Source organism: Ischnura elegans, chromosome X (genome assembly GCF_921293095.1).
Source record: "Ischnura elegans chromosome X, ioIscEleg1.1, whole genome shotgun sequence".
NCBI lineage: Eukaryota > Metazoa > Arthropoda > Insecta > Odonata > Coenagrionidae > Ischnura > Ischnura elegans.
The window spans coordinates 89,889,963-89,915,624 of NC_060259.1; the positions used below are offsets into that span (position 1 = coordinate 89,889,963).

A 25,662-nucleotide genomic window follows, 5' to 3' on the forward strand; every position below is an offset into this window, starting at 1 on the left:
TCCGTTACCATTCCAGAACCGCTATGAATACTCGGTCACCTCGAGAAATGCGTTCAAAGTAGTTGCATTAATGCATATGGTAATGAATAAGTACTGGAATACTTAGATGGAATCGTAAATAATTTGAGAAATACTCTTGCAAGTTAGGTGTTGCTAATATGGAAACCCGTATGGAAGAGTTATTTTAGTAGCACTTACGGGTTCTTACTGGAAATTTACGCTGATTCGCCACGCCTGGGTCGTGAGTGAGTTCGATCTCTATTTGTATAATTGACGGCACTGCACCAAATTTGATACTGGGTAACACCAAGCAGCAAGAGAAAGTGGTTTATTCTTTAATTGATTGCACTAGCGATTTCCCGAGTACCCTCTGTTGTATTCATGTGGACCTTCATTTATTTACCCGGCTGTTCATATATTCATTTGATAGATCGTTTATTCGTCGGAATACATGTTCATGCGTTCACTCGGGTTTCTCACGCATCGATTCCGCCTGTACGTTGGTTTGAAGTGGTGACGGTTGACCTCTCCCCAGACTTAAATCACAGGGGAATGAATTTCAGACAGGGGTCCAGTTACTTTCCACTTGCCACATCGTGGTTCTATGACTTTGTTTCACTTTGATACATGAATTACGTATTTTAATTGAAGTTTTCTACCGATTAGGGTAGGTTTCCATGGTTTATTCTGGCAGCCTTTATTGATTTTCCTCTCAAATTCACAATGAGGCCTATCCCCTTTCTTATCTAAAAATCCTATCCTCTTCGTTCCCTCTCTGGTTAACCCTACATTTTAACCTCTAACACAGTGTTCAACATACCCTTCCCGCTCAGTAATCACTCCATACATACCCTCTTGCCTCCTCCGTGTCTCATCTAGAAGCTACCTCTCCTCTCATCTTGTCCAGCACTTCGTTGTTCCTCCTCCTCTCCGTCCACTTCCCCTTCTCCATTCTTCCCTGCTACCACATCTGGAAAGCCCGCAATATTCTCTCGTCCTCCTTCCTCATGTCCATGTTTCCGCACCGTAAAGCGCTACACTCCTGGTAAGACCCTTCACAAACCTTTTTTTTTTTAACTCTTACATGACGATCTTCTCATAAGCTCCTTCCTGTTCGTGAACGCCTCCTTTGCTGACGCAATCATCTTCCTGATATCCTTACTGCTGTATCCGTTTTCCTCTAATGTGCTGCCCAAACACTTGAATTGCTCTACCTGCTCAAGTTTTTGCCCAATTATTTTTCTCTAGTCTTACATTCGTAGCTCTCGATGCCATACAAAACCGCATAACCTTGTTCTTCTCATAAACGCTATTATCAAGTTTTCCTGAGACATCGATTCTCGCGGAAGAAGATCAGGAAATCAATTGCTTTCATGAATGGCATCAGGACTTCCCATTCTTTCGCGCTCAAGGTTTTGTCAGTGGGACAGAATGGCATTAGGCCGCGTGGTTGCCATGACGATGATACCGAATTAGATGGCGACCGGCTGATTCCTTCGGCTTTGGTATGCAAGAAGTTGGCCGCTAGCCACTCGAGCTGTGGCTGAGCGGTCGCGCGGTGCACAATGGCAACCGGTGGCATCTTCGCTGGGATTCGGATATCTGGGCGCCTTGCCCCAAACGAGACGGTACCATTGAGGAGTCGTGGAAAGGATAATGGCTGTTGCGGATTATGCCGTAGCTTGGCGTGAAAGCGAACGTCCCAATCAAGGCCGTAGTTTGTCAGAGCTTCAGAAGCTGAGCAAATCATCGTTCTTGCTAATTTTGAATGTATGTGCTTTGAAAATGCTTTTAAAAAGTTTTTTATGCTATTGTTCATTTGAAAGTGATGTTAATTACTATTCCTGTGATATTTTGGCCGTCGCATAGTGTTTGAAACGGTAATTTACCCTATAGTATCATTCACTCAGTGATTCCTTCGATTTACACCCAAAGGCCGGGCTCTGCCCAGACTAAGCGAGAGGCGTACGGAATTTACACATTCAGGATAGGGGGATCAGCTCTTTTCCATGGGCTACCCAAATGAGCGTGTATGTTGCCATGGCCATATTACTATAAAATTGCATGGCGTCGTTAGCAGAATTTAAGGAATATTTTCGTTAGAACTTACACATATTAGTGTGTTTTGTCATCCTCAATTGAATTCGGTTCGATGAAACGCCGAAAAGAGAATAAATTTTAATATAATGGATAAAGAAATTTTCATATAAATGTTATTTAGTTGGAATAAAAGAATTCATGAATATATTTATCCATTGTTATTATTTTTATTATTATCATCGTTAATTATTGATTCTTAGTTAATGCATTTTGAAACTTTCACACAAAATACCAGCAAAATGTCCAAGACTAAAATCCAAGACAATGTCCAAGACTGAATATTTGTTTTAAAATGGAAAGATTTCTCAAAATTAGCCAATGCGCATAAAATTATGTCGTCCAACATTCGCTCATAGCAAACTATTTAGGTTTTTCTGTAGGTTGCGTACTATTAACCATGCACATTAGTAGCGGTGGCAGATTTAGGGGTGTCACAGGGTTCATGACCTCCCGCCAAATGTTATAAAAAAATTTTAATCTTTATTAGCTTAATAGCTTTTGTATTCTTGTAAAGGAGTATGACTTTTCCAATGTACTATTTCCATATTTTGTCCATTGTGCAGTGCATTTTCCTAACCTAGGTTTTGTGTAATTCTGTGCATTTAGCGAAGTAATTACTTTTAAATTGACCTTTTTGCGTAATTAGAGTAGAGGATAGTCCTAGTACAGCGTCATTCTCGTGACGAATCCAAATTAAACCAGCATCTCATCTTATCTGGCTCCGATTGCAGCTGCGCATCTCAGCCGAGCCTTTTGCAACAGTCGGGTGACGCGAGGCGGCCATCCCAAGGGGGGAGAGCATTTAGGAGACCGTTCCGCAGAAGCTTGATTTCTATAGCCAAATTTTGTGGATTTTAATTGCTTTTCAAAAATGTCCTCATCGCGATCATAAATCCAGGTTGATCCTTCTATTCTGGATATTTGCAATAGAGTATTAACTCCAATCCTAACATATCGGAAATATGCATTGCCAAAATGTTTTTAAATCATTTGCTGCCACCAATAACCATCTGCTAAGTCACCTCTGGGAATACGAACCTCCTGCAAAACCCAAACATCGTTACCCTAAATGTGCCCATCCCACATTCCAAACCCTAATTAAATCCTACACGCCATCACTCATACATATCAAGTATAGAAAGGGAATTTTTACTATACCTGTGAAACAATTTAACAGAGATACACAAAGGAGACAGCCATTTTGGCTGGGAACTGCGGGACTTCAACAAAAAGAATTCAGACTTGGGCTTGTAGTATTTGAACTCGCAAGGATTAGCATAGAAAAGTCATGGAATCGTCAGATTATATCATCACAAATATAAATTTTGGTTAACATCCCTTACGGAGTTTTTCCGTGAGTTCCGGATCGCTCATATTATCAGCGCCGCGAGTGGCGTATTTTGTATACCTATTTAAGCGCTGTGTGTGAGAGAGTATGTATTAGTGCCATCGACATTTAATGGTTCATGCGAAAAATTCCAACATAAATTTGAGAACTTTGTAGCACTTAATGAAAAAACCCAATATGGAGTTACTGTATCAGATATCAATGTAATGTTTTGTTTACGAAAAAGGGACTAGTTTTTGTTTGCGATACCATAATACTTGGGATAAAGGATAAAGCAAAATGTATTAATGATGTTAAATGTTATGATTTTAAATTCGATCTACGCTCGAGAAGATTTATCGTCTCGAGGCAAAAAGCGGGTTGAGGGTCGGAGAATCCTGCGTTATGATATTCGTGCCTTAGTGCTTTCCCCTTGCTCACTGATGGGCAGCCATTGCGCGGACATTTGAAGAACCTCGCGTTCACATTACGATTGTCGGAGCGATCGTCCTAACGATAGTTGGCCGAACTAGCCGTGTGAATGCATGTCCTGACAATAGTTACCGTAGTTCTAAACGTTGCCACTTCACGATGGTTAGGCGCTGGGAGACCGGAATAGGAAGCAACAAGAGAAAGACGAAAAGTTCGTGAAACTCCCTTCGCTCTATTTTTTCATGGATTTGTCCTAGGAATGGAGAATATGGGCGGAAGAAAAATTATTCGGTAAATACACGTTGAGCACAGTAATATCTTGACCCTGCATATTTCAACAGCTTTGCTAACCGTAAATTTCCCGTTCACTTTAAATGTCAGCACTAGAGGGCAGCACAGGTTTTAGCCATAGTCGTGTGAATGCACGATAGTTCCGACAATCGCTGGAACAATCGTAATGTGAATGAGGCATGAGTGAATCTCCTATAATTCGACGCATTTCACCCCTCTTCTCCATCCCTGCTTAAATCCCCAATGTCATTTTTTAACCTTCGTCCCGTGTTGTAGCGTAACAATGCGTCTTATTTTTCTTGTCCTCCGAGGATGACGTAACCCACGGGACCACGTGGCTCGTTTACAGAGACGGCAAACCAGGGCTGCGCGCGAATTTGCCACTTGCGTCATCACCGGGACTGGTGTCGTTTTTGTGAGAGAAGACATTCCCCACACCCCCATCCAACCAAAAGAAAGGCTACTGCGCGGTACAGAATTTGAAGATTTCCCGGAAAATTCTCCAATTAAATACGAAAAAGAGGATACACAATCACGATATGTGCTTTCCCGCGACTTTTCAAGCATTAAGGTCTGTACCCTGTGAAGCCTATCAAACGGAGGGCATATAGTCGTTGTATTTGGCTTCGCTTCCGGGGCCAGCGGATATTGTTGGTACACAGCCTGAAAAACTATACGGATTATAATCCTCATTTTTTACTTTTCGGTCTGAGCTTTGAAGCTCTGTGCTTTGAAGCAATGAATAAAGAGCACATACGAAATTTTTTTATGGATGTCGTCGTAATAATGTGAAAAAGATCCCAGTGATTATATCAGATCATTAGATTTCGGAGGGACAAAATGCTGGGCAGCCTATTTTTATCGTAGTGCTCTGAGGGATAGTAGTGGTATCGTGCGATATACCATGGATCATTTTTCGATATAAGTCGATGAAAAACACATTCCTAGTCGCATATTTCTTGTTAGAGTTGATAATAGTGGTAAACAATATGAAGTAATCGTTGTTGGTAAAATGAATGATAGCAGTGTACAATAATTGCTTGATCAAAATAATGTTTTTTGTTTTACATAGTGAATATTTGCACTCTAAACTTATATAATTTAATTAGGAATGCCAACCGGGCACATATTTTCCAGCTTTTATCTAGATGCAAATTATTTCATCTCTAGTTCCATGTTTTTCGACGGGTGATAAATGCTTGTAATTGCTCATACTGGCAATATACATGTGCATCCATTGCATTCATGCTTACTCCAACAATGAAGTGTGCAATTTAATATCAACTATCGCATGCTGATGAAAAATCATCCCACTGTTCTCTTGAGAATACTTGTTGCTGAATACATTTTTCACGGTGAAGAAAGGTTTCATGGCTGGTCGATGATATACTTAGTTTTAGTTTTCTCTTTCCGATAGTAGAGAAATCAAAAAAAAAGGTGTTGACTTGAAATCCACTGTGTCGCTGAATATCTTTATTAAATGTTACCGTGCCGGCGGAGAACAAGAAAGCATAAATGAATGCGTTTAGTTAGCTATCAATAATCTTGGGCTTGCCCTTGCCTTTTACCACTGATAGTTTTTCTCCAAAAATGAATAGGTTTGTACATTAATAGGTACCCACTAAATGCGGGAATAACTGCGTGGAACTTTCGTTGCCCCAATACATGTATTCACGAATCTCTACCGAAGATAATTTATATAATTTGTTGCAACTAGCGAGTAACATCTTCACGATTTTGTTATACAACACACAATAGTACGAGATTCTACTCGCAACCAAACGGTGGGTTTTGCCAATTTGGCTTTTTTGTGATTTTTTTATTGCACATGTTAGATTCATTAGGAAAACGGAATCTCAATGTGATGATTTGTTTTTAGGCTCATAATTGAGTATAAATACTGTATCTTAGGCTGTGGCGCTCGTATGAAAGTTATTTTTTATCATACACCTTAGCCTCTTTTTACAAAATTACGACAGAAAAGGATTGCATGCCTTTTTTATCGTAGAACGACATTGTGAAGCGGTCATTCTTTATAATTCAAAAGGTAAAGGCACGAGAACAAGTTCTTTTTCCTTTTAAACTATATGTATTTCAAGAATGGACCAGTTTTTTTAGTACATGATACTGCTTGAAGGTAGATAATAATGCTAATCCCGTTGCTTGGGTATGAAATAATTATGTATTTCACTGGAGTAGTTGATGATGCATGTAAACTTGCGAACGTAGTAGTAGGTATCGGAAAGCGTTGCTTGTGGATTTAAAAACCTTGAAAAGTATCATTTTTTTCTTTGTTTTCGAGCGCTTCCTTCCCTCTCTGTTTTCAAACATTCCAGGTATTTTTAACTCGCCCGTGCGAACTCGGCCCACGCCAAGCGATGCCGCGGCCCCTCTCGGGAAGTGTCTTGCCTCCCGCCGAGCTCTGTTCCCATCGCCACTCATGAATTCGCTCCGGAAACGTGTCTTGATGAGAGAAAGATATTCGGCAGCGAAACGATATGACTGTTAAATGCTTTCGCAAATTGACCACAAATTTTTCATAATAATTGGACGGACCCCTCAGTGGGTGCTTGCAGTGATTGTTTCTCTGTTACCCTCCATTGTAGAGTAACGCAAGGCGACTACTTGGAGAAGGCATCAGTCCGTCTCGGAAAAGATTTATCATGTTATCATATGTACATTTATGTTATGACTAATGTGCATTTTAATATGTTATGACTAATGTCTGTAGCGCGGTGATGAATTATGAGTGCCGTATTTATATTCTATTTGTGCAATAGAATATGGCAAGGTATATGCAGCAAGCTTTATGTAAATGGCACCTTTCACATTGGTCCTGATAGTTCTAATTGCCTAATTACGAATATTGATTTTCTTTACGCTGTTTATTTCGATGAGGAATTCTGGATCCATTACGTTTCATTTCTCGCGAAGAAGAATAGGTTATTTTTTACTTGGTTTTGATGAAGTCCGTCCTTAAACATTTCATGTGCCGCCTTTTTCATTTTTCCCATTATAATATTTAAGTTCATCGATTCAATTTTGATCTCAGCTTTTAGATAGTGTGCAGCCACCTGGAGCGTCGTTGGCTATTGTTTGCAGAGACTAGCTCTCCGTCTCAGAGTATATCTGAACTAGCGATTTTCGACGTCTGTGGCTAAGACTGAAATGGCTATATTCAAGGTTGCATGATTGGTCTCATGGACTGATTCCGTCTACAACAACAATGTAATTTCCGGTGGACATTAAACTACCAGTATTTAATACTCACATGGAAGGAGAAGTATCCGGATTTTCTATGCGTCTCTTCATGGGCTTTTCATGCGATAACTTCCATTTCTCATGATAATTTGCAGTCGGAGGTTTAGCTGTTGACCTCTGCTTCGGGATATTGCGCAGCCACCTCAGGGCGCTCTTGTTTATATTAATTGTGAGCTCATGTTAGTAAGGAAACCTCGAGAGTAAATTCAAACCAAAGTTTTCATTCCCCAATATCTATCATCTATATATCCTCTAGGTGTTTTGGATGCCTCGGATATGTTTTGGTGTAGATAGGTATAAAGATTCCTTTGATGGTCGGTTCACTGTTTTCTCTTCTAAATCAGGCTTAGTTAATATTTTACGTGAGATTCAACTCAGTCTAACTTACATGAAAAGGCTTGCTGTTGTGTTCATGAGCGCAATCGAAGTACTACTTTTACTAATTATTGTGTATGCTTGAAAGTCAATGCGTCTCCATTGACCATCTACATCTGTTATGTCTGCAGTGGCGGACACAAGATCGGGTCTTGGGGTAGTTCTGCTATCTGTGGGGGACTGGAAATCTACTGATATGCCCTGTCACTGAGTAGGGGATGATTGTGTTGAGTTCCCCGCCATTGTTGTAGCTAATGTGCATTTTTGTTTAAATTTCGGGGGTTTGATGCAGAGTAGATTCCCTCCTGCCCACTAAATAAGTTGCTGAGACCCGTGTCGCAAGTAAAGCAGTACCAAGCAACGTTTTCAATTGTTGGTCTTTTTCCAGAATGACAAAAATCCGCATCATTCATCATCCTCGAAGACCATCGAATAATATGTTGTTTGTGATATAATATTGACGAAATTGAATTGAAAAATTCATAGGAAATGGAATGCCTAAAAGTTTGTTTGTGGGAGGAATATTTAAGTTGCATGAAATTAGTATTTGGATTCCATCGAACATGGAACATCTTGTGCTTCCGCACCGAATTGTATGCATTCATTTCACTGATCTCGGATACTGTGATTGCCTCCTTGTCAGGATTTTAAGAGCAGACGTTTTGATTCAGAGCCTTGACGCGCTAGTTGAGCCATTCATGGAAATATTGAATCTCGATGCGTATATATTTTTGTTTCAACAAAGTTTTGTTGGGGCGGAAATTATTGAATCGCCCTCTGTGGATTGTAATAATACTAATAAGCATTGAAAATGGCGCAGAAGTACTTTAACAAGTTGTATATAAAAATTATTGTACGAAAGTACAAAGTATATTTCTTCCACAAAGCAACGGCTGAAGTTGTGTTCGTGGTTCTACTTATATCGCTTCAAAATCGCAATTTAGTGATTTGGCGGTAACTGATGTGTGTCTTGATGTGTATACCTCAATTAAATGACGTTCTCTTTGCTTTCCAGGATCTGGCGAAACTTCCAACCTGACTCGCATGCGTTTTTCAGCACTGGGACAGTCCGAGCCGTCGCTGTCCGCGAACTTGGTGAGTGGAGACCGGCCTGCGCTTCATCCCTTGTGCATGCTTTGCGTAGTGCCTCTAGTGAGTTTGCCCTTAACCTGATCAAAGGTTGCTGCATATCTGGTTCACTCCTATCTCATTCTGTCATTTATGATGCTCTCTTGCAACTATAAACTATCTACGAGTCGTGGTGGTTGCGACGCTGGCTGGCCGTGGGATTCAAGCTGACCATTGAAGCATGCAGAGGATTGGAAAACAAGTAATCTAATCGGTTTTACTCCGGTTAGGAAATCCTCGTCTCGCTTTATTTTTGAACGAAGCTCCAGAATCAACAAAACATTGTTTTTCTGTAACCTTGATCGAGGCCATCGATATGTTTTTCTCTCAACATTGATTCTCGGTGATGACATTGTATATAATTCCTCTTTCTTTAACAGGAAAAATATGGGAATATTTTTCCTGTTATTTCACGGTTTATAAATACCCCAGGAAAAATTCTATGGAGGGGTTGCCGTAGCATAATTCAACCAATTCTAGTTAAAAATACGGACATTTAGTAGCAATGGTATTAAAATTAAGTAATCGCTTTTCAGCTTTTTTTTTGTTTCCTAGAGAAACAGTCTCCTTTGGATGGTATACGATAGCAAATTTGCCACTGCCAGGATTAGAATCCAGGCCCTTGGCGTGGGAAGTGTATGAAATTGTATATCTACTATTGTATAATTACAATCTGATTTGTTACAATTCATTTCCTTTGCAGTTAATTTTAAGCAATCTCAGTTTACTGAGAGTTTGTAAATTAAAATTGTCTGTGATTTGAAAATCAGAGGTTATCACAGCGGGCTAAATAATTCTGGTCTGAATTTACAAAATTACAGCATAACATAGGAAAGCGTTCACATAATCAGGCTCTGAAGTGGGGGATTGTCCACTTTCAGAGTTACTATAGTAAGTAGTTGTAAAAATAAGTATTTTGAAAATTAATTAGTTTTATGATTTAAGAAATAGAAATATGAAATAGTTGTCACCAGAAGTCTTTTTCATTTGTATCGTATTTTTTATTAATTTTCCTCGTGTAATCGTATTTTTTGTTCTAATTTATTTGAAGTCAGAGCAATAAAAGAGTTTTTTAAGGGAAAATAATTTAGATCTAATAAGGATGTGCGAGTACTCGAAAATTCAAGTCGAGTCGAGTAGTCGATACTCGATTCGAGTGTTTCGAGTATCGTTACGAATGTAGAGTCGAGTAGTTTCGGATACAGAGCTGTCGAGGCCAGTGAGTTCATAAATCTGACGACAGGAGGCGCTAACATGAAACCCATGTAATAATATCGTTGTCAAAGTCAATAGGTCGTTTTAATACCTTGGCCCTGAAGTTTCAGCTTGCTGTATACATAGCATTCAGAAGTCGACGTCGGCGCCAAAAACCTTTCCGTCAGCCGCAGCGGCCGACCGTCTTTCGAACCAGCGCGGTGGCGCGTATTCGGAATAATCGTAGTGAACCTCTTCGTCACTCATACTTTACTGTGCGATACTTTTATACCCTGCCCCACTTTCTTAACTCTGGGAGAATGTGAATAAAATTGTTTAGATTTCTAGGAATAAACATTTTGGCTTAGATTTCTTGGAACTTTTCGGCTTTAGCGAACAATGGCCGGTTTTTCCCCGGTTGACGTCACAATTAGTGCCATCTTTTTGCCTATTTGAATATTACTTACGTTCATTGTTAATTTTCGTTTATCCCTTGCTGCATTTTGTTACCTTCTTAAACTAACAAAGCAAGAATCGCTAAGGTTGATTAAGCAAAGTGAGAATTTAAGAGAAAAAAATTTGGTCCGTGTAGCTAAAGTTAAGCTCTATAGTTCGTTCGCATCTTCCTATTAAATTCCGTTAAGATTCAAGATCCTTAAAAATCGTTGACATAATGTTTAATTAAAATTCCTAGATTTATCAAATATAGCAATTTTGCCCAGCAACACGAGTAGCGAAAGACCATTTTCTGCAGGGAGTAATACTGTTACATGGAGACGTTAAAACATGCTACCTAATTCTGTAGAACAATTGACTTTTCTGCATGAGAAATTGAAAAGATCAAATATTACGAGATTCATTTACGTATGTAACCTTTATTGTAGTGGTGCAAATGCTTTTATTCAGAGCTCTTTCTAGCAGTTTGGATACATTTATAAATTAAATTAACACTACAGGTTAGTTCACTTCAATTGTACTTATGCAACTGTTCAAGACACTTTAATTTTCATTCATCTCCTAATTCTTACACAATTGCCATCAACATTTATCATAATACATTCATATTTACATTAAGCTTAGCATTCAGAATAACAAATTCTCAAGGAGATTGGAAAAACAGGAATTAGTTGGTGCATACATTGTTATATTGCTCGATCCAGAAATGAACAAACTCGACTAGAGATCAGAAATCACTACTCGCACATCCCTAAGATCTAACACTCGTTATCAGTGCTGCGAATTGAATAAAACTCTTTGTGGCTCAACTCATGATGTCGATGGATACTTGGGGGCCAGTGGCTCGCAAGGAGGCTCAGATCTGGGCCGAAGGGTTGGGATAAGCGCGTGCCCCATCCACTCGTTAAATATGGCATTGGTGGCGACTTCAATGCTGGACAGTCCTCGGGGACTCGCGAGAATGGGCCGAGATTGAGAGATGACATAATGGGAGCGCTCTAGTCTCGGGTGGATGGGCAGTCTCGCTTGAAAGTCTCCGACGCCTTGCTAACTGGATGTACCAGTCGAAGGGGACGCCTTCCACGTATAAGAGGAGGGCCGTAGTTCAATTTAGAAAAATATTGCGAAAAAATTTAGCTACACGTGTTCGGAACGTATATTTAACTCTCTTAGTATCTGCTACTAGGAGTGACACAGGAATGTAAAATCTTCGAGAAATTTTTTTGTGATATTTTTTTCGGTATTTCAGCATCATGTTTTTTATTTAACTTTTATAATATTGATTTTATCTGTACAAGTAATCCTAAATTTTTATTCAAGAGTTTAGTTACTGCAAATCATACATTTGAACAATTAACTACCTTCAAGCCAATATTTTGGCTCTTGGCGCTTTACGGCAGAGAAGTATAAGCATATACATCGGCCCGCGGCACTAAGGGGTTTAAAAAATACGCTTACCAAACGTCATCTGTCACCTGACAGTACACCAATCCTCATTTACAATTGAAGTTAAAATGACTTGTTGGATAACTACCGTGATGCCTTGTCCGGTAGTTATTTAAATGAACCTTGCGGTACAATTCTATGCAGTATGACTTCTAACATGATCGACGGTTTACGTTTACATAACAGGAGAAGTAAAGTTTGAAACAAATGACTTAGACTGCTTGCATTCAAGAAATTTCACGCTAATTCAAAATCGGCCAAATTATGCAATAATTTTTTCGCTAAATCACCCGGGTTTCGCGACAATTGTTTCTATGACTGCCGTTATTGACCTTAGGGCATGGTTATCTCACAATATATTCCTAGACTGAGCAAATGTTTTTAGCGCAAATCAGTTTGGATTTAAACTAATGGGAACTATTTAGAATGGGGACTAAGTTGCTCTAGAGAAGCATATGATCGAAGTTTACAATTCAGTCAATTCAAGCTCGCGAACTATTGGGTTATATCTAGACATAACTAAGGCATTTGATACACTCTCGCACAAAGTACTACTAATGAAACTTGAGCAAGCTGGGATTCGTGGATTATCACTGAAGTGGTTCAAAAGTTATTTGTCGACGAGATCACAATGCCTTAAAGTAAATAATTATTTAATGGACATGTAACTGTTGAGATGGGAGTACCGCAGGACTCTGTTTTAGGACCTATTCTGTTTTTGATTTGCGTAAACGATTTATGTGAAAATAAATGTAATGGTGACCTCGATGCTTTTGCTGATGATATAGCACTGAGCTACTCATGTCAGTACCTAATTGGAGTTGGGCTGGAACATTTGTTTGAGATGATCCACGTTTCTTATAAAAATGGTTTGATTTCAATGAGTTAGAGTTAAGTGAAAAAACGAATTTTATGTGTTATGAATTATGTAATACAAGTATTTTTAATGGTAAACTTATATTTCACACTACAAATTGTTTCAACTGTGCCTGTAACTGTCCATCTCTTGATAGAGTGAATAAAGTGGAATACTTGCGAGTAATTTTGGACAGTAATCTACGCTGGGATAAACATTTACTTTCTGTGAAGAAATGCCTTAGAAGTGCCTGGTCTAAATTTTACTACTTACGAAACAAGCGTCCACTTCCGGTTAAAAAACCGTTTATCATACTCTTGTTCATTCCTAAATCTCTTGTAGTATAATCTGCTGGGGCATTTAATATACGAACACATTCAAGTTTACGCTCGTTTTGTAAAAAAAATAATTCGGATAATGTTTTCCAAAAATTCATATGAATTTCCATTGTTTGTGGCCCTAAAATTGTTGCCACTGAGGCACATGTATTTATTCAAAGTCCTAAAACTGTGTTGTACCAGAAGATGCAATATGCCGAGTGGATGTGATAAATGTAAATATAATTTAAGGAGTGAGTCATTTGTAGTAACTAACAGACCAAGGTTAACATTATATAAATGTTGTTTTCATTACGTGGGGCCAAAGTTATTTCATTTAGAGCCCGCTAAAATTAAAAATATTAAATCCTCGAATAAAATGTTAAGACGTGCCTAAGACTTGCTTTACTCACAAGAAATAATTGAACATATATTAAAATGATCTTTACGGTTAATTCGACGTTACCTCTGTTCTAAAACCTCCTTAAGATCGATGGAAGTAGTTCCCCATTTTTTTCGATAACCAATTTCATTACATTCGATTGTTGGAATTATGATCGGTGTAATGATTGGTGTATGGATAAATACAGAACTGAAACATTGCTACTTGTTTAGTTTAACTGTTCCAGAAAGTGAGTAATGCCATTTTTGATGAGGTTTAACCATTACAATGTGAGAAAAGTTGTGAAAATACATGCCATTGCACATCGAAGGGTATTTGTCCCTTTAACACGTTCCCTGCCGGGCCCGAATTCTACTGTCATTCCGCGTGTGCCAGGCAAATATTTTCGAACCTATTACCAAACGGCAATAATGATATTGAGTCTGTCTTCGGGTTTTACTTATATTTCTCGGTATATTTACACTCATTACGTGATGCGCTATCGCTTGTACCTTTAATCACGTGCGACGCCATAGGGCGTCTCCCCACTTTTGACAATGTCTAAAATTTGATGAGACGCCATTTGGCGGCTCAGGCAATTGGATGTGCGTTCCAACTTTTTAGTGCTCACTGAAAAGCTATGATTGAAAATAATGTTAAAACAAATTTTAATTGTTGATTATGCTTTTAATAATATTTGCTACCGTATCCGGAGATGATTAGTGCAATGATTTAAATTTGGGAGACGTAGGTACGGCTGATCCGGACAGATCATAAGTTTTGTAGAAACTGAGGGCAACTTTGGCTTTACTGAGGGCAACTTTGCGGCTCATCGTCAGCAAGAATTCTTTTTAACATCCGCGACAGCCAACACGGGCTTTTCTAAAATGAAGAAACAGTGCTAAAATTAGTGCGAAAAATACTAATTCTCGATTTTATGTAATGATAATTTTATCGTCTAAATTACCAGACTTCGAAGACTTCCTTCAGTCTTATTTATATTTACCAGGTAGTGCGTCGATTTTTTTAGACCCTATCAACGGAATCCCATATAATATGCATCCATTCTTCTATCATTTATCGTCTTAACTGCAGGAGAGAGATCACGTGGGCACCTGGATTCCGTGTTTCATTCCACTGCATAAAAGCATTAACAATGCAAGTCCCAAAAAGAGCATCATCGGCCACCTTGTGGTACCACCTTACTGTTTTTCGATGGGTGTGAACGAAAGGGTGTCGGCAATGTCAATACCTCCCTTTATTTTATTGTACTCAATCACCATCTTTGGCTTAGTAACCACTTCCCCTCTTCGATTTCTTTCCCCGTGGGGATTATCTCCTATCTGATGGTGGTGGAGATCATGAATACGTCGCGCTGATCTTTTCAATTCTTTACTGTTGCTCCACAAGTTTTTCATAGCACTGAAATGCCTTTCTTTAATTTAGCAATCGTTATTTCTCTTAACAGCCCTTCCCTATTTTTCCTAATGGTTCCCACAAAATGAGACTTATCTCCCAAGATTTCTTTCCATAAGCGTGGGATGAATCACCTCACTAGAAGTATCTAAACATTACAGGTGGAGCAGGGGTGCCAAATTACAAAAAATATTGGGGGGGCCAAACCGGGGACCTTGTCTCTGTAAATTTTATAAGTAGCGAATTTTAAGTTTTTTAAGCATTTAAGAAGAGTCATACCTATGATCGACGTTAGAACCCTGATCACTGGAATCTAGATATCTGGACACTCCGGGGAAAATGACAAGTATGACACATTTTTTCCTCACATCTGTAATGAATTTTTGGGGGCTCGGGCCCCCTCAGGCCCAGTGGAGTCGGTGCCACTGAGAAGGAGTTATTAGAATGTGAATAAAAAAATGGAATAAGGAATCATACTTGCATTAGAAGAAGAAAGATTACCTGACTCTGAGGATTCATACGACTCCTCAGACACCATGAATTAGCGGTGTCTTCTTCAGAAAATCCTTCAAGGTCGTTGGTGGAAGCCGAATTGTCAGAATAAAACATATGCCCGATTTCTTCTTCGTTAAAACGTTTCTTTCCCCCAATAATGCGTGACGGCGTACACATGATATATTCACTTAACTGGTTATCACTTCCGTATCGAAGGCACAGACACAGAGAATAAATTTGGTATACTGATGCGCTCCTCACTCGGTTAGGCATGAGCGACAACTGAGGGAAGGAAAGAAACGAAAGAAAGCTCTTCAAATGTAATTTGAAACATTGTGTTGAGATATAATACCTCAAGCTTCCACTTGAAACATAGATTGATATAGCCATTGAAATATACTACTCCCGAAAAAAACACAAGAAACCGAAGGCGAAAAAATAATGAAATTGGAGCTGAAATGTGTTACCAATACCCTCCTTTCACAGAGGATAACATTGTCTCATCAGTGCATAAGGAAATGTAGCTTAAATTTCAAGTTCTATACATCGCCTGATGATTCAACGAAAATGCTACTTTGACGCCCATTGGCGTCTCACTAGTTGCGTCCAGCAGCAATGCGAGACGCCATATGGCGGCTCACTAACTCGGATTTGAAGTTATGTGAGACGCCCTATGGCGGCGCGTGGCAGGGAACGTGTTAAAGGAACTGTATTGGAGACATCCTCTTGAGTTTTACATTGATTCAAAAAGCTGGCTGCTCCAGGCTGAAAAATGTTTTGTTACCTCACATGCTTATATCCTAAGGCGAAAACCAAATGCTTCACGCGTGTTCACACTTCGCTGGTAACGTGCCGAGACTTGAAGCGATCGAACTCTTGCTTCCAAGGAGTACTTCATCGTGCCGTTTCTTAGAAATGCTCTTTGGTCGCGCGGTATTTCATTTTGCCAAGGCTAATGGTTGTGACATGCGCGCTTGAAACTGTCATTAGGTTCTCGCTCTCGGAGAGCACTCCATTTTGTCCTTTCAAGACATGTTAACACTCTCGAGCTAAGAGGTTAGCAAATCCGCCGTCACTTTTAGTGTGCCACTTCGTTTTCCGAACTTTCACCAGGTCGTGATCAATTTAACTAGGTCTAGAACGGAACCAGGATAAGGATATCTATCAGTGCAGTCAATTTTGTCTGCTTCTTTAGAGAGTGGGAGATTTCTCTCAGCCAAATCCTAGAATTACTCTAAGATTGCTCTTAAGATTGTGTACCTCTTCTTACACTCTTCACCTTATATGATCTCTTCTGTTGTTAAATGTTTCGTTTCTTTGTCGTCATTCCTTTTCTTCGAGCCTCGGTAGTTAATCAATTGGATAAATTGACCTGACATATGGAAGGAGTCGTTCAATTTCCCGTCACAATAATTTTATAAGCTTTGGCATAATATTTACCGTGGAATTTAACACATTCTGGTTGTTCTTTAATTGATAAACATTGATTTAAGAAGCTGATGTGTTATTTTTGCGGTATGTTTTTTATGTTAACCGTAGCATACGAAAAAACATATTTCATCAGTGAGTTCACATTATACTCAGCTCACTTATCCTCTGAGTATTTTCTAAACCATATAATTTCTCTTTGTTTACAGTTCTAATGTCATAAACTTGCCCCTCGCTATCTGCGGCTTTTCTTTACCCTTCACTTTTCAAACATACCTCCGAAATGAGACTGGCGTAAGCTTTCACCAAGCCTGCGTGTCTTTGTATGCATTGAATATCTATGAGAAGATTTAATAAAATAGTACGTGACTTATTTGCGCTTTATCTACATTTTACTTTAGTATTTGGTAAACGAGTTCACATGGTAGAATGGAGACTAAAAATGGCCAAAAATTTACCGTGTTTTACTAAGCACTGATGACTCATTGTAATGTTTTTCATCAAACTTTCGCGTGATCGCTGAGCTAACTGTAAAGTGTGTATTTTTTTCATTTATAGTTTTACTGATTAAATACTTGTCTTTATCTGCATTAAAGAAAAAAATTAAGGTGGTAATGTACCCATGACCAGTTCATAATTAGGTTTATTGCTCTTATCCGCATTTAAGGTAACTAGATAGCTATTCGCTGTTGGTCGATTCACGGTTCTTGGCGCTCCACGGCTGCAGGGCTTAAATTGGTTCTGAGCTAAATCCTTCTCTGAAAAACGGCTTACTTTTCTCGCCCATACGGATTCTTTTCTCGATACACTATCAGTGAAAATAGTGTAAAGAGACGTATTACTTTCAATGATCATTTAGAGTTTCAACGGAATTTCATATGGGCGTAATTCACTTACAACTCTCTCATCTCTCATTCGTGGAATCTTTTTCCTAAATCTCTGGTTATGATGCGATATGCACTTTTAGGTTAGTCTTGGAAGATGTACTTTCCCTCTTTCGTTTCGTGCCGTTGGAAAACTTGTGCACCCATCTCTTCGTTGTCAGTTCTTTTATCATGATCCGTGAGTAGCATCTCTTGTAATTATAATGGACGAGGGAAAATTTTCGAAAGCTTTGCTCTTGAGTGTGATCGATCGTTCCAGTTGCTCGTTGGCCGCGGGGGTTGCACACGCGAACCTGTACATTCGTTGCGACAGCAGCCGGAATGAGTCACGCGCGATCAAACGGAAAAAAGTGACTGTCGATGCGCGGCGGGTTTACTCCGAGATTTCTCCGAGGAAGCCTTACTGTCAATCTGATGACATTGGTTTACTACTGGCGTGGGGAGCTAAGTTGTGTGCTCAAATAAATGGGAATAAGTGACTCAGATTTTGTATCCGGTAGAAAATATGTGGTTGCTGTAAACTTTAAGGTAATGACGATAAAATTATCTGGATGGAGGTATGTAAAATTGTGAAAAAAATCTCGAGGTCGATGTGTAAAACCAACTGTCGTTAGTTAAGATTTTCGATAAGCTAACGACGTAGCAACGTCGATAAGACTTGCCATCGAGTTAGAGAAATCCCCTACTGGGGTCATGTGTAAGAGTTTTCGGGATGATTGTCCTTTACCTGCGTTGCGAGGAGTCGTCCCCTCCTTCGTCTAGCCCTCTCCCGAGGGGAAATCTTCGCTTCGTCGACCTTGCGCGTGATCTCGTTTCTTTTGGCTTCGGACCGCGAGAGGGCAGCGTTGCCGCCCAAGCATACCTACCACGCGGGTGGAGCGGGCCTGAACGACGGTTGACCATTCTGTCTGAACCGCCGAGGAAATATATTTGAACAAGAGCGAATATCGGCGGACGACTGCAGGACTTTCTGCAGGACGACTGTTATATTTGTGTTTTCTCAGGTCGGCCTGTGGACATTTTGTCACACATATTTGTTTACTCGCTACTCTAGTGAGATCCCGATTTTAATTATTGTAGAATAAGCTATAATTAGGGCTTTAAACCGAAATTCATATTCTAGCTTTTGGTCTGTTGATATTTGTGATCAGTTGAATCCATCACTTTTTGAAGTTATTCGTCGTGAGTGCGGATACTCCAGAAAATCAATTGAAAGCTAACATTTAATTGATCTTATTGCAGTCATCGTCGTCCTGTGGGTATTTTTGAAAAGCGTACAAAGTGGCTGAAAAAATTGAGTTTCTACGGGTACGAAGATTGTTTTCATCGGAAATGTGCTTGAGACTTCTTATATCTGATGAAAAGGTCATAACCTCTTTCAAAAATATGCACCAAAAAAATTGAGTAATTGCACTGCTTCAATCACCTATATTAATTAAATGTCTCTCTTTGGCGATGATATTTAAATATGCAATACATAATATGTATATATAATTTGAAGAGGAAAAGGTAGATTTATACTTTTAATATGAATATTAGCAAATACTCCAGCTATTTTTACGGGTATTACTTATTATTTTTTAGGTAGCGTGGCGTTTATAATTATTTATTTTTTACAATTACTTGCACGAAGTTACGTTGACTTATATTTTATAAATTAGTGTTTAAAATATATGCTCAAGGATCGAAAGTCAGGAATAGTGAATAGTTTTTCTCAGTCCCTAGGAGTGATTTGTCTGTTTCCATTAAATGCCGTCCTAAGCATTCTGTTAACATCTACTGTCATTCTGTCAACAGATCGTAGCACCGAAGGCAGGCACCTAGTTCATTTAAAAAATAATACCTGTATTTGTCAATCTGACTGAGTATAGAGTGCCCATTACTCCATCTTGCCTCTCGTTAACAAAAAGTGAAGCAGACGGTCGTAGCTATATGAGGCATAGAAGTGGAACCTTTAAACATTGGTGAATTCCTTGCTACTAGTGACGATTAGTCGTTGCCTCGATGCACTACGTACGTAAAACCTCTAAACGTGACAGCAGTACTACCTAGGAGTACCAAAAAGCATGGGTCATCAGATATTCTCTCTTTTCCGTCAACAGTCAAGAAGATAAGACGCACAGGATGTACTATGAAGAAGAGCCGAAGCAAACCACCAAGTTTCCTTCCCAGCGGTTTCCATCTGATAGGGAGATTTAGGCGATATTGCCCAAGAGATGAAAATAGCCCTTTCGAGCGAGCTAGTTGGCGCTACACCCAAACATTCACGTTGCTTCAGTGCATTGGAAATTTTATCCACCCCGCTGCCATCTCGGTATAATTGTTATTTTTATTCCTGTATAACCACATGTTGCTATGCTATAAATCTATAACTTGTTTTGGTAGGAATGCATTTTATATTCTCAGCGCACTCGCCTTGTATTATCTCCACTAAAGATGGGTTGGAAAACGGTGCTCCTATAAATTCGATATTGGCGATTGCTGGGTATCAGGGTGCTGTGGTGGGTTGTGGTTTGGTTTCCCAACCCGTGGGCTCAGACTCAAATCCCAGCCGTGGCGAAGACTCTTTCCCTGATTGAGTGTTTTGTAGAGGGCATTTCAAGTAATTGATTAGAGAATAGAGCCGATCGAGAGTGAAAATGAGGAAATTGTGATAAATGGTGCTAATCGGCCTAATAAAACGAGCGAAATTTTCTCATAAAATATGTTGTTCTCGGGCTAAATTTTGCTGGTGAAGAAGCTTCGAATACAAAAAAATAGATTTCGTAGTAGCTGCAGTCATAGTAAAAGTCGTTTAGTAACGGTAATGTATATTTCCGTATATGTATATCTTTCAATTTACAGTATTCTAATTTTTATGCATGTATCTCAATTGGAGAATTAAAATTACGCCATAATCTGACGATTTGCGTTATTAGTACTGCTCTTGTAGAAGTCATTTTCTGCCCTCAGTAACAGTAGTAGCGTTGACGCTAAATCATCGCATCTAATATATTATTACATATGGCGTCACAGACAATCATTGCTATCATGTCTTATCTGTGATTTAATCACGGGATAAATCTCTCATCGCGTAATTTTTTCTAATCTCAGAATACGATTTCCTCCACATTCTTCCTTGATGTTTTTTTTTGAGAAAATAAGACAGGAGGCTGAAATATTTTGTTGATCTATAAGTTATTATATTTTAGAGGCTAAGTGAATCGCATCGCAAGGAATCATTTGCTCGCCGATACGAACGCGTAACTCCGAGCGTACCTTGCCTTGCACGGACTAACCTTGTCAGTGATTCTTCTGCACAGATCTAGTTTTTATTGGGGTCGTCTTTTTAAGCGCTCGAAATCCGGTCAGCCATAATATCCCCATGGAAAACGTCCACTAAGTTAGCAAAATTCTGACTTTGGTCATTTCGTGATAATGCGTTGTTAATATAACTATGAAGAGCACAAACCGTTTTCTGAAACAAAAGTTGAAACCACAAGAGTGGTAAGGCTCACGGCCCAAAAGAGGTTCTACATGCCGTCGAAATCGGCTCTGTCAACATGCTGAGGAATGGTTACAGCTGATAAGGGCTGTCGAGTTCATCCGTTCTGATGCTAATAACAGGTTGAGTGTCCGCTGTTATATACTGGCTGTCATAGATGAATTGGACCGAAGTACTGGACTTACGATTATTTACGGGGATCGAGTTGGTCTGGTGGATACTATGTTGGCTGCCAATCCTTCGGGCCTAGATTCAAATCCCGACAGTGGGTGAGAGGTAGGGGCGCAGCTAGGAATTAAGACTAGGGGGGGTTTAGGTGCAACTAACACCGTGGTGTGTGGGGGTATGGACTACCCAACAGGATAAGCGGAAGGTGAGAGATTAATAAATTGCGGAATGTTAAGATAAATGGTTTAAAATGGTGACCTTTACGGCTTTCTGAGGGATATTTTATTAATCATTGCATTATTCTATTAGTAATATCAATCCACTTAAGTAAAATGGATTAAACTTAAAAATTTCTCTGAGCTCTTTGGGGGGTGGGGTTTGTCCCCAAAAACCCCCCCTCGCAACGCCACTGGTGCGAGATATGAGAAGGGACTGCCCGATTTTTGCTTTAATGAGGACATTTGAACGCGAGCAGTCCGTCCGTTGGATGGGAACGCCGCTTCTCTCCCTCTCCATTTAGCGCATTCCATCTGATTTGGCGATATTACTCCCTAAAAACTTGAGCTATCATTTGGTTATTTCAAGGGTATATAGTCAACTCATGCTAACATTTGTCTCCATCTAACATACTAACGATATACATTCAAGAAAATATTACGGTTAAATTTTAAAATTTAAGATGCAGGGAAATTTTGCTGGTGCATACTCAATGTATACTGAATATTTCAAGATGGCAAGTTTTAAACAAGTAATTCGTATCGAAAAATGACCGGCCGAGTGATAATAATGCGTCCTTTTCATCCGTGGTGCAAGCTTAAATTAAACAGCGCGCTTATGATGACTCTGGGTCTTTCAACCTTTGCTTCCGTATCCATTTCTATGATGATGCTGTCTGACGCCTACTCTATAAACTACTCTACCAAGACTTCTCTTACTGAAAATATAAAAGACACCTCGAGGTGGCTATGGAGTAACCTAAGGCTGAGGAGGACATTTTTGAAATCCCCAACTTCACCAATAATATGGAAAATGGGAAGGGATAGAATAGGATTACACACTTGTTATTTAGTTTTTAGCAAACTCCTGACCCATATACCTACTCGTGAGCAATTATTTTAGTGGATATAATTTTTTTAAACAGCTGTCCTTGAACTAATGCAGCAGTCAAAATCAGCTATTCGGAGATCACGCGATCTGGGATTCTGCCATTTTGATCATGGTCGCATGCGCAGAAGCCGAAAATCCGTTTGCTTATACTTACTCCGATAATGAGAGAGCTCTTCGCTATCATCTGATCATCCTTATGTCCGAAAGTCATGGCTGAATTTGATGACCTGTCGCGCCGCGCCCGAGGCGGCGAAACCATACTTTCCCGCGTGCGGGTTGATGGATAGAAGCGGCATTTGACGGCTGAGCGCCCGTGTGCCTGACCTGGTTCGGCCTTGCGTGGGGCCGTAGGCTAATGTAGGTTGCGGGGGCGTCGTCACCCCCTCTCCCTTCTCACCTGAAAACGAAAGCGAAGTGATGATGCACGATCACAAGACGCCCGTGCAAACGAGAGTACTTAGGCTTAAGATGCAACGAACATATCCCTTTACATCATATTTTTCAAATTAAAATATTTTTCTTCTGCAGTGGACCGTTATTTGGTCACATGAAGGCGCCATGTATATCCAATTAGTAAGTAAGTTTATAGTCTTAGTTTGCATTGATTTTTCGGAGAATTGTAGCATTGAATTTTAGTTTTTTTTTTCTTCATAATTTAGGGTGCAATGCACTTTAATGCACTGCACACAATGCAATTAGGGTGCTCTCACTAGTAGCCTTTGCTTCAGTTTCAGCTGCACTCACTCTGGAAAAGTATACACGTCTCATGCACTCTCGACAAGTTATATCTCTTCTCAATGCTTCAAATTTTATTCTTAAATGGTGGTAAAATACGCAGAAAAGCAGCACAAATCAAATCCGGGATAAAAAGCCCACTTATTGAGAGAGCGACCGAGGGAAAATATTCTTTTCATTCTCTCTATCCTCTCTTTTTATCCGCATTTATCCTCTTGAGTATATGAAAAAGAGGGCTGAGGGTGACTAGTCGGCTATACAGCAGGCATCTCACAAGGAGGTGTCGGGAGAGTGATGTTCGAGATTTGATTACCGATGGTCTTTTCTGAAACTATGCATCTAATATTGAATATAATTCGCGACGCAAGCCCTCGTTTGGGGGTGCATTTAAAATTCATAAAAATACGATGAAAATAGAGAAAAATATCAACTTATCAATCAAAATATCGCCCAGACGCCCCTGGAAAATATCTCATGATAAGTGTCCCAACACAACTATGTCACGCCACTTGTTTCTCGAGAGAAGCCATGGTGACCTAAATCTGTACTTGGGAATATATCTCGAACCCAGGCCTATGGGGGAGAAAGCCTTTTTCAACTTAACCTTTAATTATAGTTTCAGAAAATAACATCGGCATTCAAATGCCGAACATCACTCTCCAGATATCTCCTTGTCAGTGAAATTAGGATTTAATTTACTTGAGATTACGTGTATCTCTTGCTCGACCGGTCTTTCCTGACGGATTTCTACCTTAAAGCGTTAGCGTTAATCCTGAAATATACGAGTATAGACCATTTTATAAAACCGCTGTCAAAATTTTCCTGCGCCTTGAATATGAAAATTTTACCTTTAAATTATTTTCTCAGGTGGATTTTTTTATCTTTTCATCTGTGCTGAAAATGCCTATTCAAGGGGGAGAATGGGGGCTCGCGATTATATGCCACAGATTTGCGGAGTGAAACCGACTCGCACCTCCTGCTGCTCCCAGTGAGGTGAATATCAATCAGCCGCGGTTAGCCGTGGGTTACGTGAGGTTATTCACGGTGGATATGGACCCGATTCCCGAATTGGGCGAGATCTTTCCCACATCTGAATGAATGGATGAGCGGCTTGGATGGAGAGCATTAGGTTAGGGAAATGAGCTATGGGAAGCAGGTCCTTAAAAAATCCTTTTTCCTGCGCACAGTAAGAGAAAAGACAACGCTATTGAAATCAAAAGTTTTCAATATCTTCTGCTTTACTATAATTATTTGGCGGAGTAAAATCCCCGCCTTGCAACCCTGGGATCGTGGATTCGAATCCCTAATGGGTAGGTTTTACCCCATCTAGGGCTTGGATGTGTGTCCGTGACGATGAACTTAATAGTAGGAGAGGACTTCACTGTCCTAATTCGGATGGTTGTAAAAGAAGACATTTTATCATCATAATTATCAAAGTATTATACTGGTCAAGGTAGGTTTAAATGGAGCATTAGTGAATTATTCTGGACGTCTCACCTCCCATTACGATCTGCCCTCTTAAATTCACTGTCATTTGTACTTCCTTCCATTTAAACTATTAACCCTTAACCAGTGACGTGCAATTCTTGTTACACTACCAGTGACGAGCGGTCTGGGCAATGAAACGCAATGAAACAAAAATTCATAAAACGTTGCAAAGTCATTTTTATTCCTTAGTTTAATGTTTCATTGACTTCTCAACTATTGTAAAACTTATAAATATTATGCATTCCCAATACGAACCAACTTTTTCAGTAAAAATTGCTATTTGAAAGAGGATCAAAAAACTGATATCAAAAACACTTGAGTTGTTATTATTATCGTACTTTTCGTAATTAAATACTTAATTATCCATGTTATGAAACTTAAAATGCTTCCTTACATATTATTGATCATTATTATTATTATTATTCTTGAAAAATCACTATAAATTGTTTTAAACAACTTTTTTAATTATTTCCGCCTGCATTACGTTTATTAGTTTTTCCAATTTAGTGACGTGAGATCTCACAGACCGCTACTAAAATTCAGTTTCAAATTTTCGGAAATAAATAATAATAACGTTGAATTTTAAGAGATCCCTGTCCTTATTATACAAAATTATGACGCACACGAGGATTATAGACATTTTGAAATAGCAATTTTGAAAATATTCATCATTTTAGACGCGCAGCGGTCTCTCAGACCGCACGTCACCGGTTAAGGGTCAATCTTACATTGCTCCTCCCCCTCTGCCGTTCCATTAGCATTCATACGTCATGCATCGTTTTCAATATCCCTTTACTGCTACATACCCGCCCCCAACCAACTCGTGTGTTTGCTTGGCCCTTATCTGTCTCCGTATCTCATACGAGAGCTTTCTCTCCTCGCCAACCATGCC

General features: G+C 39.5%; 1 protein-coding gene across 9 annotated transcripts in view; it reads left to right on the top strand.

The window, feature by feature from the left end:
* The window catches only part of LOC124171645 (microtubule-associated serine/threonine-protein kinase 3), an 831,728-nt gene that overhangs the window by 584,272 nt on the left and 221,794 nt on the right, over window positions 1–25,662 (top strand). For all 9 annotated transcript variants that reach the window (XM_046550857.1, XM_046550862.1, XM_046550859.1 and 6 more), the window contains one exon: window positions 8,802–8,881. In XM_046550857.1, coding sequence (XP_046406813.1) covers window positions 8,802–8,881 — 80 coding nt within the window. The remainder of the gene's footprint in view (window positions 1–8,801; window positions 8,882–25,662) is intronic.